We start from the raw sequence: 18,373 nt of genomic DNA on the forward strand, positions 1-18,373 counted from the left end.
CATGACCTGAAGGCCCAGGCAGCCTGGTGGCCCGCGGAGAGGCCCTCATGACCTCAGCCTAGCGTGGTGCCACCTACACCTCTCCTCAGGACAGTCGCTCATCCATGGCACTACTCAGTTGTTTCTCTGCAAAAGCAATACTGCCTTCCCAGTGCGTTCTGCTGAGCGGTGCCCACAGCTGCCAACAGAGCTGGTGGGAACCAGGCAAATAAGATACAGGGTTTGTTCTGAAGGTGGCTAAACTTTATCCCTACATGACCAGAGGGACTCCAGGAGTACTGGCTGAGCAGAGGAGCATGGAGGGAGCTGGAACGAATAGAGAGGAGAAGCCTAGAATCTACAGAGCACAGGCTCACCCCAGAGCTGAGGTCCTCAGAGGATGGTCAAGGTAACACCTGGCCCTTGTAGGGAAAGCATTTAGTGAACCCTCTGCCAGATCTACCAAGTCGGAAACTCTGGGGGTGTGATCCAGCAGCCGCGTTTCAGCCGGCCCTTCGGGGGACTCTGGTGCGCTAGCCTGGAGGCATTAAGGTCCCCAGCAGGGGAGTGGTGAATATACGGGTAATGCTTTAAAATCTACAAGGAGGTTGAGCAGTGTACGGAACAGGATGGACAGAGACCAGCTGACGTGGGCCTGGACTAGGGCAGGGGCGTGAGACTGGAGGCGCTAAGCACGAATGAATGGGACTGGTAGGTAACTGGATGCAGGAAAACAGGAAGGGAGAGTCGGAGGCCTGAGACAACAGCAGTTCTGATTTATCCAAAATAGGAAACTAGGGATTGGGGGTAGGTTTGAAAAAAGAGATGAAGTTTAGCTCTGGATATATGGAGACCCTATCTCTTCAAGACAACAGGTCAACTCCCCAGTTCCAACTTTGAGAATCACTGCTCTGGAGTATCGTTTTATAACAAACTTTTGCCTAAGTAATTCTTTGGTTATGCTACCGTTTTGGTGGTATATGATCTTCAGGACTTTGAGAGGCATGCTGGTAAAACAGCCAAATCAAAGTTAAAGAAGCTAATCACATCCCAAATAAGGCCATCATCTTGGCAAAGGAACCCGAGGACAAGACATTTATTATTACTCTCATTAGCAAAGTAGCAAAAGTTTGACGATAAAGCAGTAAATGAATTCTATGCCAGAACTGTACAATTTAAGGTATAGGTGAAACACTGGGTGACAGGTCACATTGTCACTTAACTGTAAGGCGTACTCTGTAATTGCAGGAGAGGAGCTGAGTGAAATGAGGGTAGGGAAGACCGAGCAACAAGGTCTGTGTTTTGTTGCTCCGTGATGATCACAGTATGCCCGTAAGGCCTCATCATTTTTTTTTTTAATGGTTAAGATGGTAAACATTATATCACAATTAGAAGTAATATTTTTTTAAATTTTTAAATTAATTTATTTATTTACTTTTGGCTGTGTTGGGTCTTCGTTTCTGTGCGAGGGCTTTCTCTAGTTGCGGCAAGTGGGGGCCACTCTTCATCAGGGTGCACGGGCCTCTCACTGTCGCGGCCTCTCTTGTTGCGGAGCACAGCCAGACACGCAGGCTCAGTAGTTGTGGCTCACGGGCCTAGTTGTTCCGCGGCATGTGGGATCTTCCCAGTCCAGGGCTCAAACCCATGTCCCCTGCATTGGCAGGCAGATTCTCAACCAATGCGCCACCAGGGAAGCCCAGGACTCATCATTTTTGATGTGCATACGAGTTACCATTCATCTTGAACGAAAGTGCTACCCATAAACCCTGGATGTTAGCAACTTTAGTTACACCTGCAAGGTGAGGGCTTACATGCTGAGTGCAACAGAAGCTCAAATGTCCATATGTGCTACAAAATTGAGCCATTTCAAAGGCAGGGCATTTAACTATCGGGTTATCCAAGTACATGCAGCTATTTCTAGGAACACCTACTTAAATGAAGAAATATTTTAAATCTGGCCTTTCTGGACTTCTGACATAACCTACAGATGGGGGGTGAAGGTGTGGGTTTCAGTTGTACTCAAAAAACAGGGAGAGCTATGCAGACAACCCCAGTGGAATGTGCAGGAAATTGGCCGATAAGATTCAGTCAGGGAGGATCAAGGGTTTTTTCTTTCCTCTTTAATGCGGTTTATACAGTTTTAAAAAAAGAAAAGACTGTGAGTCAGTGGGTAGTGACCACCCTACCGTCAAATCGCGGTCACGAGGATATTTGGCAATGGCTATACAAGCAAAGGTTCCTCTAGAGGTCAGTCTCCCCACGTGGGCTGAGTTAGGAAATAAAAGTTCAAGTTCCCCTCAGGGGCAGTAAGGACAGGAAGACAGTGAACACCTGTGAATCGATGGTTCCCAGCACTAGAGCTCTTGCCAATATTTGAGAAAAAGGAACATTTGATGGTGAGACTCATTTTGCATCACTCCCATATTTAAATGCAAAAGCAGGGACTGCCCTGGTGGCGCAGTGGTTAAGAATCTGCCTGCCAATGCAGGGGACAAGGGTTCGAGCCCTGGTCCGGGAAGATCCCACATGCCGAGGAACTACTGAGCCTGTGCTTTAGAACCCATGAACCACAACTACTGAAGCCTGCGCACCTAGAGCCTGTGCTCCGCAACAAGAGAAGCCACCGCAATGAGAAGCCCACGCACCGCAACGAAGAGTAGCCCCTGCTCGCCGCAACTAGAGAAAGCCTGCACGCAGCAATGAAGACCCAATGCAGCCAAAAATAAATATAAATGAATGAATGAATGAATAAATGCAAAAGCAAATTATTACATCCTTGAGGATTTCTCAGGGATAGAAAGGCCTGAGCTTTACAAATTGTGGTCCCATTTATCTCCATCTAGAAAATGGCCCCAACAGTCAACCACCTATTATGTTACTACCATTTATTTTCTCTAAGGAGATGGATTGGGGGAGGGCAGGAAGTAGGAGGGAGGGAGGGAGGAGGGGAAGGAAGGGACAGCAGAGAGGGAGTGGGGAGAACCCAGTAACATCTAAAGAGGCCGCTGAAGACAGGGCTGGATCTTATGTAATCCACCTCTAGGGAGAAAAGCAGCAGGTGCAAACCGCAGTTCTCGGGGGTAAAAATGACTTTTTTTTGCTCTTTCCAATATCGTCCATGTAAAATACACTCCTCCCAGCACGTAGATTTCACATGCATCTTACCTGTTCAGGCCACCATCACCTGCAGCCTTTTATAAACAGGCACAAAGAGACTTTTCCATCCGGGGACCTAGAGGCTCTCTGGCCATCAGTTCTATCCAGCAACACGAGATCTTTGACAGAGCAAACTAGGGCCTTTATTCAAGACCAGCCAATAGGTGATGTTCCCAACCAGATTTTTTAGGATAATGAACAGGGTATTTTAAAAATACCTAGACTCCTCCATTATGTTGACATAAATGTAACCATGCAACCATGAACCCTCAGGTTTACTACTTGCGCTCACCATTTAACCAGCCAACTTCCTGAGATCCTTTACACACAGTGAGTGAAGAAGGGGCAGAAGCATCCGTCACAACCGGTGCTGGGTGTTCTCATCCGAGTGCGGGAGGTTTGGAAGGAAGTATTCACTTCGAAGATGAGAAAATGGACAAACAGACGGTGGGGAGACCTTCTCGTCTCAGTCCCACGTCTAAAATGCGGCAAAGCGAGCTTCAGACCAGCCTGTAGGACATCCGGGTTCAAACTCACCCACACACGGTTCATCTCCACCTTGCAGGAGACAAGCCCAGATCCTGGTGGCCACCTGGGGGGGGTCTGGTTCTCTATCACTCTCCTCTAATCCTCAGGAGGCTTTCCTGTCCCCCCACCGCAGCTTCCTCTCCAGTTTTCAGCTTCCTGAGCGCCCCCTGTACCGACGGGAGGACCTGCCTAAGGGGTGGGGGAGGCCGACTCAGTACTTAGCAAAGCAGTTCTGTGCCGCCAAACACAGGTCAATCTCGTCACCAGACAAAACTAGCCAACTGCAAGAGGGAAAAAGCTCCCTCCCACCTCCGTGGAAGGGGAGAGAGTTCAGAGGCACAAAATCCAAATTCCCACAAACACACACTGGTCCAGCAAAACAAGCCTGCCTGTAGCGTCTCCGAGTGCTGGCCACTGAGAACGTGCGAGGCACTAGCTCACAGGCGGAAGGAAACGCGTCTGTTCCTTACCCTTGCTCGGCCCTTTAGAGGCTGCTGTGAAGGCGGGGTTTTTGCCCAGAGGCTCAGAAGGCCTACATCTGCCATGTTTCATTTGATAGGAGTGGACCTTGCTTGGGGCGAGGCTAATTAATTAATTTACTTATTTAGTTATTTATTGGGCCGCATTGGGTCTTCGTTGCTGTGCGCGGGCTTTCTCTAGTTGCAGCGAGCGAGGGCTGCTCTTCGTTGTGGTGCGTGGCCTTCTCATTGCGGTGGCTTCTCTTGTTGCAGAGCACGGGCTCTAGGCACGTGGGCTTCAGTAGTTGCAGCACATGGGCTCAGTAGTTGTGGCTCGGGGGCTCTAGAGCTCAGGCTCAGTAGTTGTCACGCATGGGCTTAGCTGCTCCGCAGCATGTGGCATCTTCCCGGACCAGGGCTTAAACCCGTGTCCCCTCCATCCCACCCTCTGTGCCCCAACTGCTAGGACAACTGGCTGAAAATGTCCTCTGAAGTTGTGATGTTTCTGGAAAACCTGTGTGAAAATTCTCCGAATTTCACAGCAGCAAGGTCGCCAGTGGTGGGGCTAGAAAGGCACATCTCTGCCCACCTCTTTACCTGACCACGTGCATAATCATATCACGGGGAAGAACAGGCCGTGGGGAACAGTGACAGAAGCTTGCAATTACAAATGGTAAGTAAGTGAGCGTTAATGCCTAATCACAGATCTGCACAAGGATCCCAGACAGATATGAAGCCAGAGCCTCCCACCAAGGATTCTTCCAACGTCTCACACGCTCTCCGAGTCGACTGTCCCCAGCCCAGGCTTCCCGGAGATGAGAACGAGGTTCACGTTTACGTTCACTTTTACACACGACTGCAGGAACAAGGCTGCCCACCCCCTTCCTCCTAGTGTGGACCTGGCTCAGACCGAGGCCTGAGGAGGCTAACGCCCCTCGCAGATGCCCTGCCAGTCTTCCGCACGCCCACAGGGCTGTGTCAGAGGAGTGAGTGATCCCGCCATCTGGCCGCACCTGCCCTTCCTGGACAGCCTTCCTCTTGCTCTGCCCCTGCAGCTTGCCCTCGGGCTCGTCCTGACGCTGCTGCCCTTCATCCTGCCTAATTCAACAGCCGCTTAAGCCCCTCCACTCAGGTCCAGAAGGGCATCGCCATCCTCGCTGTGTTTTTCCAGCTTTGCTGAGGTGTAATTGACAACACTGTAACATATCTACAGAGGACAACGTGACGTGATACACACACGCGTCGTGCAAGGATCCCCCCATCGAGTGAATTAACACATCCATCACCTCACATATTTACCCTTTTAAATCTTTTTTGGACACTTAAGTTCTACTCTCTCAGCAAATTTCAATTATACGATACAACATTATCAACTACAGTCACCATGCCAGACATCAGACCCTCAGACCTTATTCCTCTGACAGCTGAAAGTCTGGACCCTTTACCAACCTCTCCCTGTTTCCTCCACCCACCCAGCCCCTGGCAACCACCATTCTACTCACTGTTTCTAGGAGTTCAACTCTTTTTTTGGGAGGGCACCATCATCACCCCTTTTGTCTCCACAAGTCCAGGGTAAGAACTTCATAAAGGCTTTCAAACAACGACCTGCTCTCTTCTCGTGTGGAAACTGCTTTGCCAGTTTGCAAGGAGGTCTTTACACCCACACCCTGTGTTTAGCGTGACTCTGCCAGCCACGGGGGAAATCCTACTCAGTGACAGACTCCATAGGCACCTGCACACATGGACTAAGAATGCCAGTCCGTGTCACAGTGGGCACGTGAGCTGGGAGGCCAGAGGTTTGTCCAGATGAGCAATGGCATCAAGAAGGCCTCCCTGGAGGAGGGGACTTTTGAATTCGAAAGCCTTGCTATTTACTGAGCACGTCTTCCACAGGCTGGATGTGCTACCTTTAGTTTGCTTCTTTCAAGTTCTTCCTGATAAAGAACTGTGGTTCTAGTTTTATGGCATGAAGACAAGTCACTCATGTGACTCTTAGTTTGAGGATGGCCATTGTCCTCTGCCAGGGCTGGAAGGAGTCCTTGGTGGTCCTTCCTGCTGGGCTGTACACTCCACAAGGGCAGCAGCCTCTTCCTGCCTGATCTGGGCACACCATGTATTTGCTGAATGAATGCCCATCTCATACCTACTCTGTGACTCAGGGAGGATTGAATCCAGAGTGTCACAGCCTCTATATTTGACTTTCAGCAGCACGGGATTAAAATGCTAAGGCAAGTTCCTCACCATATATATATCCCAACATATGAATGTTTAAATCTCAACCTTTCATGCAAAAGGGTCACCCAGCCAGCATGTGACCTGGATGTCATGAGGTTATCTGGGGTGGAAGTAAGTCATCCAACATGGAGGCAGGATGAGTTATACCCAGAGAACTGGTTCTACATATTAAAAGGTATGAACCCACACTAAGCCAAGCCCTGGTAAGAAGTCTAAACAGTGACTCTGTTAAAGACTGACTGGTTGAGTTACCAGAGGTACATTTTCAACTAAGTTGTGACAGTCTTAAAATGAAGCCTTTAAAACACTAAGGGGCTTCCCTGGTGGCGCAGTGGTTGAGTCCGCCTGCCGATGCAAGGGACATGGGTTCGTGCCCCGGTCCGGGAAGATCCCACATGCCACGGCACGGCTGGGCCCATGAGCCATGGCTGCTGAGCCTGCGCGTCCGGAGCCTGTGCTCTGCAACGGGAGAGGCCACAACAGTGAGAGGTCCGCGTACCGCAAAAAAAAAAAAACAAAGAAAAACCAAAAAAACCAAAACGCTAAGGATTGGAAGGTATAAAAACGTTTTTACTCGCTACGATGTATTCCCTTCTCTAATTTTTAAGAACAAAACAAAACAGTTAACTTGAGTTTTCGTTTCAGTGCATTATAATCTCATGGTAGGTCTCAAAAATCTTTCCAACGTAATTTGAGAAGACCATCTCAATGTGTGTAAGACTTCTTTCATCAATTGGAGGAATTCACATACTCTTCCTGCCACCTCCTACCCGCAATGGCAATGGTTCTCATCTATACTTTGTAATGGTTTGTTGCCTAAACCCCTTAAACCCAGGCCCACGACCCCATGAGCACCGAGTTCTGCTCTAACCCCACCTATGTCCGACCCGGTCCAGGGAAGGCAGAAGCTCACCACAACTCGCGCAGGCTGCTGTCCAGATTCTGACAGCGCTCTGCCCCTCCCCCGGCCCCCACCTCCACCTCATTCTTGACAGTTTCTGATCCTATTGATACATCCAACCTGTGTGGGGGACCCCAGACTCCGTTTCTTACCCTACCTGTACCTTCTCCTCCTTCCATTACTACCTTTGGACTCATTTGCCTGTAACTCTGTTTTCAGAAGAGTCTGCCCCTGGGTTTAGAAACTCTAGCCACTGACTCGTCAAATTTACCTACGTACACGGATCCAAAGTTTCCTTATTATCCTGCTTTATCCTTTTCCCCCAACCAGAGTCCTAGTTATAGCACATAACTTTCAACTACCGTAATGAGGCAGCAGAACAGAGCTCCAGAACTTCCACTAACTGTATGGTATAATCTCACCTCTGTGGGCTCAGTTATTTTCTCGTGTATAAAATGTGAGGGTTCAAAGAGAAGACCTTCATGGAAGAAGAAACTAACATTTACTGAACACCTCTCTCGGGCCGAGTGGATGCTGCTTGCATCTGTGCAGTCTCTGAACACTGCAGGAGGGAAGGTCCCGTCACTTCTGTTCTCCAGATGAGGAATCTGAAGGTCAGGCTGGGTGAGCTGCCCAAGGCCGCCTGGTTCAAGCAGAGCGGTCAGGTCCAGCCTCGGCCACAGCTGCCCCTGTCCCTCTGGTCCCTTCCGGCTCCAAAATGCTCTCCTACGCCCCATAACTGCAACTACCACGGCCTGGGCCCTGACCAATCCCAAAGGGTTTCTGGTCACTCCAGCAAAGATCACCTTCACGAGTGGGACATGAGATCTCAATTCCAGAGAACAGGTTGAGACCAGCTAAAATTGGAAAACTTGCATATCACTTGTGAATGTGATTTAAAAGACAAAAACCAAAAAAACCCAGATATACACACAAAAACTTGCTTTCATCCCCTGTTCAAAGTTATGGAGCTACAGTAGAGAAACGCTGTGGAAGACAGAATTCTTCCTGGACACGCACTGTTGCAGGTTGGGAGCTGTACCTGCAGACAGAGGGTAACGGCTCTCTAAATAGGGTCTTGATCAAACCAGGCTCAAAAATTTATGAGAGACTTGGGATTCCGTTGCCAACTCCAGTTTCGCTGCCCTATTCTACAGCGTGTGTCTGTATCACCTTTCCTGCACAGGTCTACAGCACGGGTGCTAACATCCACTTTATTACCCTGATTTGTAAAAGGAAATTTTAGAAGCTTTAACTTATCCAGAACCTCTGTGCTGCTGCTTTATTTATTTATTTTCTTCCTTTTTTTTTTGGCCACACTGTGGGTCCTGCAGGATCTTAGTGCCGTGACCTGGGATGGAACCCACGCTCCCTGCAGTGGAATCGTGGAGTCCTAACCACTGGACGGCCAGGGAAGTCCCCACTGTGCTGCTGCTTTAAAAGAAAAGTGTGACTGGGAAGCAGCCCGTGTGGGTAGTGATGAGATGCAGCCAAACCCAAAGGGCAGATTCCTCTCATTCTCACAGCCATGAAGAGTTTATGGGAAGAGGAGGGTGAAAAAACTGCCTATGCAAAATGGGAGGGGGGTGTGAAGGTGGGGATGGGCAAATGGTGCTTGCTTGGCTTCAAAGTGGGAACAAAGCAACAATGCTTTATTCGGCCGATCAGCCCCTTCAACAGTGCCAGCCAGACAGGCTCCTGATTAACACTTAATGAATTAAGTTACTCTTTCTGCCATGCAAGTCCATATGACGATGCTAGCTAGATTAAAGTATCTATGTTACTAAGTATCATAATCCCAAATTCAATATTTTAAGTTCTTTTTTAGATATGCAAAGCAAATTTTGTATCTCTTCCTAAGACCTACAAATTCTGAAAATCAGAGCTAAATCTATTCCTATAAGCAAGGAGAAAAATCAGGAAGCCATACCCCAGGTAACGGAATTAGAGATTTTAATTTTCTTTCTGCTTATCTGCAGTTTTAAATTGTTCTACAGAGAACATGTATGATTATTTTAATAAGGCTCAATGACTTTATGCTAAACTGGAACTTAAAAACCACATTGTACGTGCCTCTCCAATTTCTCATACGATAAGAATTTGGCTTTTTAAATTTTTACAGTTACTGCTTAATTAAAAATATCTTAAATCTATACTGGCCAAGTACTCTTTTCAGAGTGATGGCAATGCTACGGTGAGACACCAGGTCCTCTGCCAGAAGAGAAGGGATGCCAAAAACTTCACACATATTAGAAAAAATTAACTTCTATTTACGTTGTGAGATACTAAGTTTACCTTCTAACTAGAAATAAAATGCAAAGCCAGCTTTCCTCAGTAGTAGTTCATTCTATTTTTACATTTTGGCATGAATTACACCGACATATCATTTTATATATTTTAAGAGTTTCACATTAATGAATCCAAGAAATTGTCTGAAATGAAACAAAGAACCGAAACCCTGTAAATAACAAAAAGGTATTAATTAGGCCAGGGCTTCATTTGGAAGGACACACTCTCCTGCTCGACCATCAGTCCAGGTCAGAGGAGGGCAGGGAGGGGGTGCGGGGCGACAATTCACTGCTACATCTAAAAGTACATGAGGTGATTCTCTGTTTCCCAATGCTTTTCTTTTGCGAGTCATAAATTCTGAAAATGAATTCTGACCTGGGTAGGGGAAAGCAGGAAACTACAGAGAGTAGGTGAAGAGTCAAAGCACCAGGGCTTCCCTGGTGGCGCAGTGGTTGGGAGTCTGCCTGCCGATGCAGCGGACGTGGGTTCGTGCCCTGGTCCGGGAAGATCCCCCATGCCATGGAGCGGCTGGGCCCGTGAGCCATGGCCGCTGAGCCTGCGCGTCCGGAGCCTGTGCTCCGCAACGGGAGAGGCCACAACAGTGAGAGGCCCGCGTACCGCAAAAAATAAAAAAAAAAAGAGTCAAAGCACCAGTGAACACCTGGCTGCTTCATCTTTTCTATTAACCTTAAAAAGAGATTCTCAAGGGAAGGAAGGTAGAGCAGGAGCGCTGAGACCCTCCCTTTGGACTTCCCGATCACCTCCCCCCGCAGTAAGCCCGAATTACGGAACATCACTCTCTGCTTGGTTCTTAGAGCGATGAGAGCCTGACCTTTTGTTTGGCCAAGTTAAACACAACCATGGCACCCAACTCTACCTTACACATCTCTTTTTTTTTCCTGATTTTTTTTTTTTACATCTTTATTGGAGTATAATTGCTTTACAATGGTGTGTTAGTTTCTGCTTTATAACAAAGTGAATCAGTTATACATATACATATGTTCCCATACCTCCTCCCTCTTACGTCTCCCTCCCTCCCACCCTCCCTATCCCACCTTACACACCTCTTGAATGTCCTTGATTCTTCACACCCATCCTAAATTCTGTGGCCACATTAACCCTGCAGGCTCCCAGTCCGGCCTCATCCTATTAGAACTCCCCAAGTCCCAACTCCCTCATGCGAGAGGCACCAGAATCACAACTAACTGCTGAACAATCGTCAACAGGAAGACACCGGAACTCACCAAAAAAAGATACGCCACATCCAAAGACAAAGGAGAAGCCCCAGTGAGACGGTAGGAGGGGCGCAATCACAATAAAATCAAATCCCATAACCACTGGGTGGGTGACTCACAGACTGCAGCACACTTACACCACAGAAGTCCACCCACTGGAGTGAAGGCTCTGAGCCCCACGTCAGGCTTCCCCACCTGGGGGTCTGGCAATGGGAGGAGGAATTCCCAGAGAATCAGACTTTGAAGGCTAGTGGGATTTGATTGCAGGACTTCGACAGGACTGGGGGAAACAGAGACTCCACTCTTGGAGGGCACACACAAAGTAGTGTGTGGATTGGGAACAAGGGGAAGGAGCAGTGACCCCATGGGAGACTGAGACAGACCTACCTGCTAGTGTTGGAGGGTCTCCTGCAGAGGCGGGGGTGGTGGTGGTGGTGGTGGGGGTGGTGGCTGTGGCTCACCTCAGGGACAAGGACACTGCAGGCTCCAGTGCTGGGTTGCCTCAGGCCAAACAACTAACAGGGAGGGATCTCAGCCCCACCCATCACTAGACAAGCAGATTAAAGTTTTACTGAGCTCTGCCCACCAGAGCAACACCCAGCTCTACCCACCACCAGTCCCTCCCATCAGGAAACTTGCACAAGCCTCTTAGATAGACTCATCCACCAGAGGGCAGACAGCAGAAGCAAGAAGAACTACAATCCTGCAGCCTATGGAACGAAAACCATATTCACAGAAAGACAGACAAGATGAAAAGGCAGAGGGCTATGTACCAGATGAAGGAACAAAATAAAACCCCAGAAAAACAACTACATGAAGTAGAGATAAGCAACCTTCCAGAAAAAGAATTCAGAATAATGATAGTGAAGATGATCCAGGACCGTGGAAAAAGAATGGAGGCAAAGATTGAGAATATTCAAGAAATGTTTAACAAAGATCTAGAAGAATTAAAGAACAAACAAACAGAGATGAACGATACAATAACTAAAATGAAAAGTACGCTAGAAGGAATCAATACCAGAATAACGGACTCAGAAGAACGGATAAGTGACCTGGAAGACAGAATGGTGGAATTCACTGCTGAGGAACAGAATAAAGAAAAGAGAACAAAAAGAAATGAAGACAGCCTAAGAGACCTCTGGACATTAAACGCAACAACATTCGCATTATAGTGGTCCCAGAAGGAGAAGAAAAAGAGAAAGAACCTGAGAAAATATTTGCAGAGATTACGGTAAAAAAATTCCCCAACATGGGAAATAGCCACCCAAGTCCAGGAAGCGCAGAGGGTCCCAGGCAGGATAAAACCAAGGAGAAACATGCCAAGACACATAGTAATCAAACTGACAAAAATTAAAGACAAAAAAAATTATTAAAAGCAACAAGGGAAAAATGACAAATAACATACAAAAGCACTCCCACAAGGTTAACAGCTGCTTTCTCAGCAGAAACTCCACAAGCCAGAAGGGAGTGGCATGATATATTTAAAGTGATGAAAGGAAAGAACCTATAACCAAGATTACCCAGCAAGGGTCTCATTCAGATTTGACGGAGAAATCAAAAGCTTTCCAGACACGTAAAAGCTAAGAGAATTCAGCACCACCAAACCAGCTCTACAACAAATGCTAAAGAAACTTCTCTAAGTGGGAAACACAAGAGAAGAAAAGGACCTACAAAAACAAACCCAGAACAATTCAGAAAATGGTAATTCAGAACACACATATCAATAATTACCTTAAATGTCAATGGATTAAATGCTCCAACCAAAAGAACAGGCTCATTGAATGGATACAAAAACAAGACCCGTATATAAGCCGTATACAGAGATGCACTTCAGACCTAGGGACACATACAGACTGAAAGTGAGGGGATGCAAAGAGATATTCCATGCAAATGGAAATCAAATGAAAGCTGGAGTAGCAATACTCATATCAGATAGAATAGACTCTAAAGGATGGTACAAGAGACAAGGAAGGACACTACATAATGATTAAGGGATCAATCCAAGAAGAAGATATAATAACAATTATAAATACATATGCACCCAACATAGGAGCACCTCAACACATAAGGCAAATGTTAACAGCTATAAAAGAGGAAATCAACAGTAACACAACAACAGTGGTGGATTTTAAAACCTCACTTACACCAATGGACAGATCATCCATACAGAAAATTAATAAGGAAACAAAAGCTTTAAATGACACTACAGACCAGATAGATTTAATTGATATTTATGCACCATTCCACCTGAAAACAGCAGATTACACTTTCTTCCCAAGTGTACACAGAACACTCTCCAGGATAGATCACATCTTGGGTCACAAGTCAAGCCTCGGTAAATTTAAGAAAACTGAAATCGTATCAAGCATTTTTTCCGACCACAACACTGAGATTAGAAGTAAATTACAGGGAGAAAAATGTAAAAAGCACGAACACATGGAGGCTAAACAATACATTACTAAATAACCAAGAGATCACTGAAGAAATCAAAGAGGAAATCAAAAACTACCTAGAGACAATGAAAACACGACCATCCAAAACCTATGGGATGCAGCAAAAGCAGTTCTAAGAGCAAAGTTTATAGCAATACAATCCTACCTCAAGAAACAAGAAAAACCTCAAAAAACTATCTAACCTTACACCTAAAGGAACCAGAGAAAGAAGAACAAACAAAACCCAAAGTTAGTAGATGGAAAGAAATCATAAAGATCAGAGCAGAAATAAATGAAATAGAAACAAAGAAAACAATAGCAAAGATCAATAAAACTAAAAGCTGGTTCTTTGAGAAGATAAACAAAATTGATAAACCATTAGCCAGACTCATCAAGAAAAAGAGGGAGAGGACTCAAATTAATCAAATTAGAAATGAAACAGGAGAAGTTGCAACAGACACCGCAGAAATTACAAAGCATCCTAAGAGACTACTACAAGCAACTCTATGCCAATAAAATGGACAACCTGGAAGAAATGGACAAATTCTTAGAAAAGCACAACCTTCCGAGACTGAACCAGGAAGAAATAGAAAATAAAAACAGACCAATCACAAGTAATGAAATTGAAACTGTGATTAAAAATTGTCCAACAAACAAAAGCCCAGGACCAGATGGCCTCACAGGTGAATTCTATCAAACATTTAAAGAAGAGTTAACACCTATCCTTCTCAAACTTTTCCAAAAAATTGCAGAGGAAGGAACACTCCCAAACTCATTCTATGAGGCCACCATCACCCTGACACCAAAATCAGAGAAAGATACTACAAAATAAGAAAATTACAGACCAATATCACTAATGAATATAGATGCAAAAACCTACAACAAAATACTAGCAAACAGAATCCAACAACACGTTAAAAAGATCACACACCATGATCAAGTGAGATTTATCCCAGGGATGCAAGGATTCTTCAATATACACAAATCAATCAATGTGATATTAACAAATTGAAGAATTAAAACCATATGATCATCTCAATAGATGCAGAAAAGGCTTTTGACAAAACTCAACACCCACTTATGATAAAAACTCTCCAGAAAGTGGGCATAGAGGGAACCTACCTCAACATAATAAAGGCCATATATGACAAACCCACAGCAAACATCATTCTCAATGGTGAAAACCTGAAAGCATTTCCTCTGAGATCAGGAACAAGACAAGGATGTCCACTCTCACAACTATTATTCAATACAGTTTTGTAAGTCCTAGCCACAGCAATCAGAGAAGAAAAAGAAATAAAAGGAGTACAAATTGGAAAAGAAGAAGTAAAACTGTCACTGTTTGCAGATGACATGATACTATACATAGAGAATCCTAAAGATGCCACCAGAAAACTACTAGAGCTAATCAATGAATTTGGTAAAGTTGCAGGATACAAAATTAATGCACAGAAACCTCTTGCATTCCTATACACTAACAACAAAAGATCTGAAAGAGAAATTAAGGAAACAATCCCATTCACCACTGCAACAAAAAGAATAAAATACCTAGGAATAAATCTAACTAAGGTTTACCTAAGGAGGTAAAAGCCTTGTACTCAGAAATCTATAAGACACTGATGAAAGAAATTAAAGATGACTCAAACAGATGGAGAGATATACCATGTTCTTGGACTGGAAGAATCAATATTGTGAAAATGACTCTACTACCCAAAGCAATCTACAGATTCAATGCAGTCCCTATCAAATTAACAATGGCACTTTTTACAGAATTAGAACAAAAAATCTTAAAGCTTGTAAGGAGGCAAAAAGACCCTGAATAGCCAAAGCAATCTTGAGGGAAAAAAACAGAGCTAGAGGAATCAGACTCCCTGACTTCAGACTACACTACAAAGCTACAGTAATCAAGACAATATGGTAATGGCACAAAAACAGAAATACAGATCAATGGAGCGGGATAGAAAACCCAGAGATAAACTCAAGCACCTATGGTCAACTAATCTATGACAAAGGAGCCAAGGATACACAATGAAGAAAAGACAGTCTCTTCAATAAGTGGTGCCAGGAAAACTAGACAGCTACATGTAAAAGAATGAAATTAGAACAATCCCTAACACCATACACAAAAATAAACTCAAAATGGATTCAAGACCTAAATGTAAGACTGGACACTATAAAACTCTTAGATGTAAACAGGAAGAATATTCTTTGACATAAATCACAGCAAGATCTTTTTTGATCCACCTCCTAGAGTAATGGAAGTACAAACAAATATAAACAAATAGCACCTAATGAAATTTAAAAGCTTTTGCACAGCAAAGGAAACTATAAACAAGTCGAAAAGACAACCCTCAGAATGGGAGAAATATTTGCAAATGAATCAACGGATGACAGATTTATCTCCAAAATACACAAGCAGCTCATTCAGCTCAATATCAAAAAAACAAACAACCCAATCCAAAAATGGGCAGAACACCTAAATAGGCATTTCTCCAAAGAAGACATGCAGATGGCCAAGAGGCACATGAAAAGCTGCTCAACATCACTAATTATTGGAGAAATGCAAATCAAAACTACAATGAGGTATCACCTCATGCCAGTTAGAATGGGCATCATCAGAAAATCTACAAACAACAAATGCTGGAGAGGGTGTGGAGAAAAGGGAACCCTCTTGCACTGTTGGTGGGAATGTAAATTGATACAGCCACTGGAGGTTCCTTATAAAACTAAAAATAGAATTACCATATGACCCAGCAATCCCACTACTGGGCATATACCCAGAGGAAACCATAATTCAAAAAGACACATGCACCCTAATGTTCACTGCAGCACTATTTACAATAGCCAGGTCATGGAAGCAACCTAAATGCCCATCGACAGACGAATGGATAAAGAAGATGTGGTACATATATACAATATGTATACAATATGTATACAATACAATACAATACAATACAATGGAATATTACTCAGCTATAAAAAGGAATGAAATTGGGTCACTTGTAGAGACGTGGATGGATCTAGAGACTGTCATATAGAGTGAAGTAAGTCAGAAAGAGAAAAACAAGTATCATATATTAATGCATATATGTGGAATCTAGAAAGATAGTACAGATGGACCTGTTTGCAAGGCAGAAACAGAGACACAGATGTAGAGAACAAACATATGGATACCAAGGAGGGAAAGCGGCGGGGGTGGGGTGGTGGTGGTGGGATGAATTGGGAGATTGGGATTGACATGTATACACTAATATGTATAAAATAGATAACTAATAAGAAGCTTCTGTATAAAAAAATAAAATAAAATTCAAGAATTAAAAAAAAAGCTTAACAAAACCAAAAAACAGATGTACCATACTAATGTTAGATGTTAATAATAGCAGAAATAGATGTGGGATTTATGGAAATTCTGTAATTTTTCTGTAAATCTAAAACTGTTCTAAAATCTCAACTAAAAAAAAATTGATATAAAGAAGCAATTAATGAGTATGCAGCCCAAAAAAACAAAAAAAAGAAATCCCTGAGTCCTTTTTTTTTTTTTTTTTTTTTTTGCAGTATGCGGGCCTCTCACTGCTGTGGCCTCTCCCGTTGTGGAGCACAGGCTCCGGACGCGCAGGCTCAGCGGCCATGGCTCACGGGCCCAGCCGCTCCGCGGCATGTGGGATCCTCCCGGACCGGGGCACGAACCCATGTCCTCTGCAGCGGCAGGCGGACTCTCAACCACTGCGCCACCAGGGAAGCCCCCTGAGTCCTTTTTAACCCCTGTGCAATGTGTTCCAGGTATCAGACACCCACAGGTGAAATCCTTCTTTCTCTAACAATTGACAACCCTCTTCTCCGCTGAGGGCAGGGACCCTGTCTCTGTCCTTTCCCCTCTCAGGATCCTCCGGGCACAGCTCAGAGCCCAGCGCAGGGCAGAAGCCCCATGAGATTACGGGACGAGCCTCTGCTCCATGTGATGTGGCCAGACACCCAAGCAGCATCACTGCCTGTGTCCCTCTGCCCTATTTTTTTGCCCTCCTCTTCTCATCACTGCTGAAATTCTGTTTGGGGAGCACATTTCAGTTTACAAAGTGCCCCACCAATATCTGCTTGTGATTAGGATCTTGCCCGACGCCGCCTTCGATGGGGCCTGGAACCTGTGGAGAGACAGGCAGAGGCCCGGGGGCGGCCAGGCTCCACTTACCGCCACCTGCACCGACTGCATGGCCAGGTCGCACGGTGGCTTCAGGGCCCGCGGCCGCGTGGCATACCAGAAGGTGGTGAGCGCCGCGAACGCACCGAAGCCCATGAGTGTGTTGGTTGGAAGGGTGCGCACGTACTGCCGGAAGTCAACCATCTCTGGCATCCGAAAGAACTGGGACAGCTCGTGGGCTTGCATCGTCCTGGGTTGGTAGCACCCTACACCGATATCTGCCGGAGAGAAAAACGTCACGTTCATTCCAGGGTGGCGCAATGCTGCTCCAGACTCCCCGGGGCCGATCATCAGCTCGACGCTGGCTGACCAATCGGGGGCATTAAAGCCACAGGCTGATGGTCCAGGTCTTTTCCTGGCTGTTAAATCTCATTTTTCTAAAAACATTTTAGGAATTCGTTTTACTTCTATCATCTTGTGTAAAGTTTTCGTTGACCATATTAAAAAGATTTAGTCACTCAGAATTCCTGCCATAAAATGTTCACAACAAGGGGCATAAGTTACTATTTTCCTGCCTTATATTCTCTCTCTCGTTCTCTTCCACCTAATCAAACACACTCAACTCTCATTATCACAGCTGATGGGGAGAAGAACAGAGAGCAGAAAGTAGCCCGAACCACCCAAAGGCCATCAGTTTCCATTTCTTCTGACAAAGCTCAGCACAAGCTCCCCAGCTGGTGAAGGAGACCAAGCCGGGTTTTGAGTGGGCCCCTCACCTTCCCCACAAAAGCAGCCGTATAAGCGCAGGGGAATCTGGCGTTGGCTATTCTAACAAAACAGTGTCACTTATATTCCTCAAGCTATTATAGCTAAAATAAATAATAAAAGGGTGTGCATAAATATCTAGAGATATTTATCTAGCAAATATCTAGAGAGATTATAGCATAGTATTTGAGAGAAAGTACAAAATAGTATTTAAGATCCTAGATTCTACAGCCAAATCCCACCCCCCCCCCCCAGCTTAT

At 45.2% G+C, this 18,373-nt stretch overlaps 1 protein-coding gene across 3 annotated transcripts in view; it reads right to left on the reverse strand.

Annotated features, from left to right (window-relative positions):
* The window catches only part of ACSL1 (acyl-CoA synthetase long chain family member 1), a 71,780-nt gene that overhangs the window by 33,661 nt on the left and 19,746 nt on the right, over window positions 1-18,373 (reverse strand). For all 3 annotated transcript variants that reach the window (XM_032618368.1, XM_032618369.1, XM_032618366.1), the window contains exon 2: window positions 17,400-17,626. In XM_032618368.1, coding sequence (XP_032474259.1) covers window positions 17,400-17,594 — 195 coding nt within the window. In that variant the 5' untranslated portion in view covers window positions 17,595-17,626. The remainder of the gene's footprint in view (window positions 1-17,399; window positions 17,627-18,373) is intronic.

Source organism: Phocoena sinus, chromosome 21 (assembly GCF_008692025.1).
Source record: "Phocoena sinus isolate mPhoSin1 chromosome 21, mPhoSin1.pri, whole genome shotgun sequence".
NCBI lineage: Eukaryota > Metazoa > Chordata > Mammalia > Artiodactyla > Phocoenidae > Phocoena > Phocoena sinus.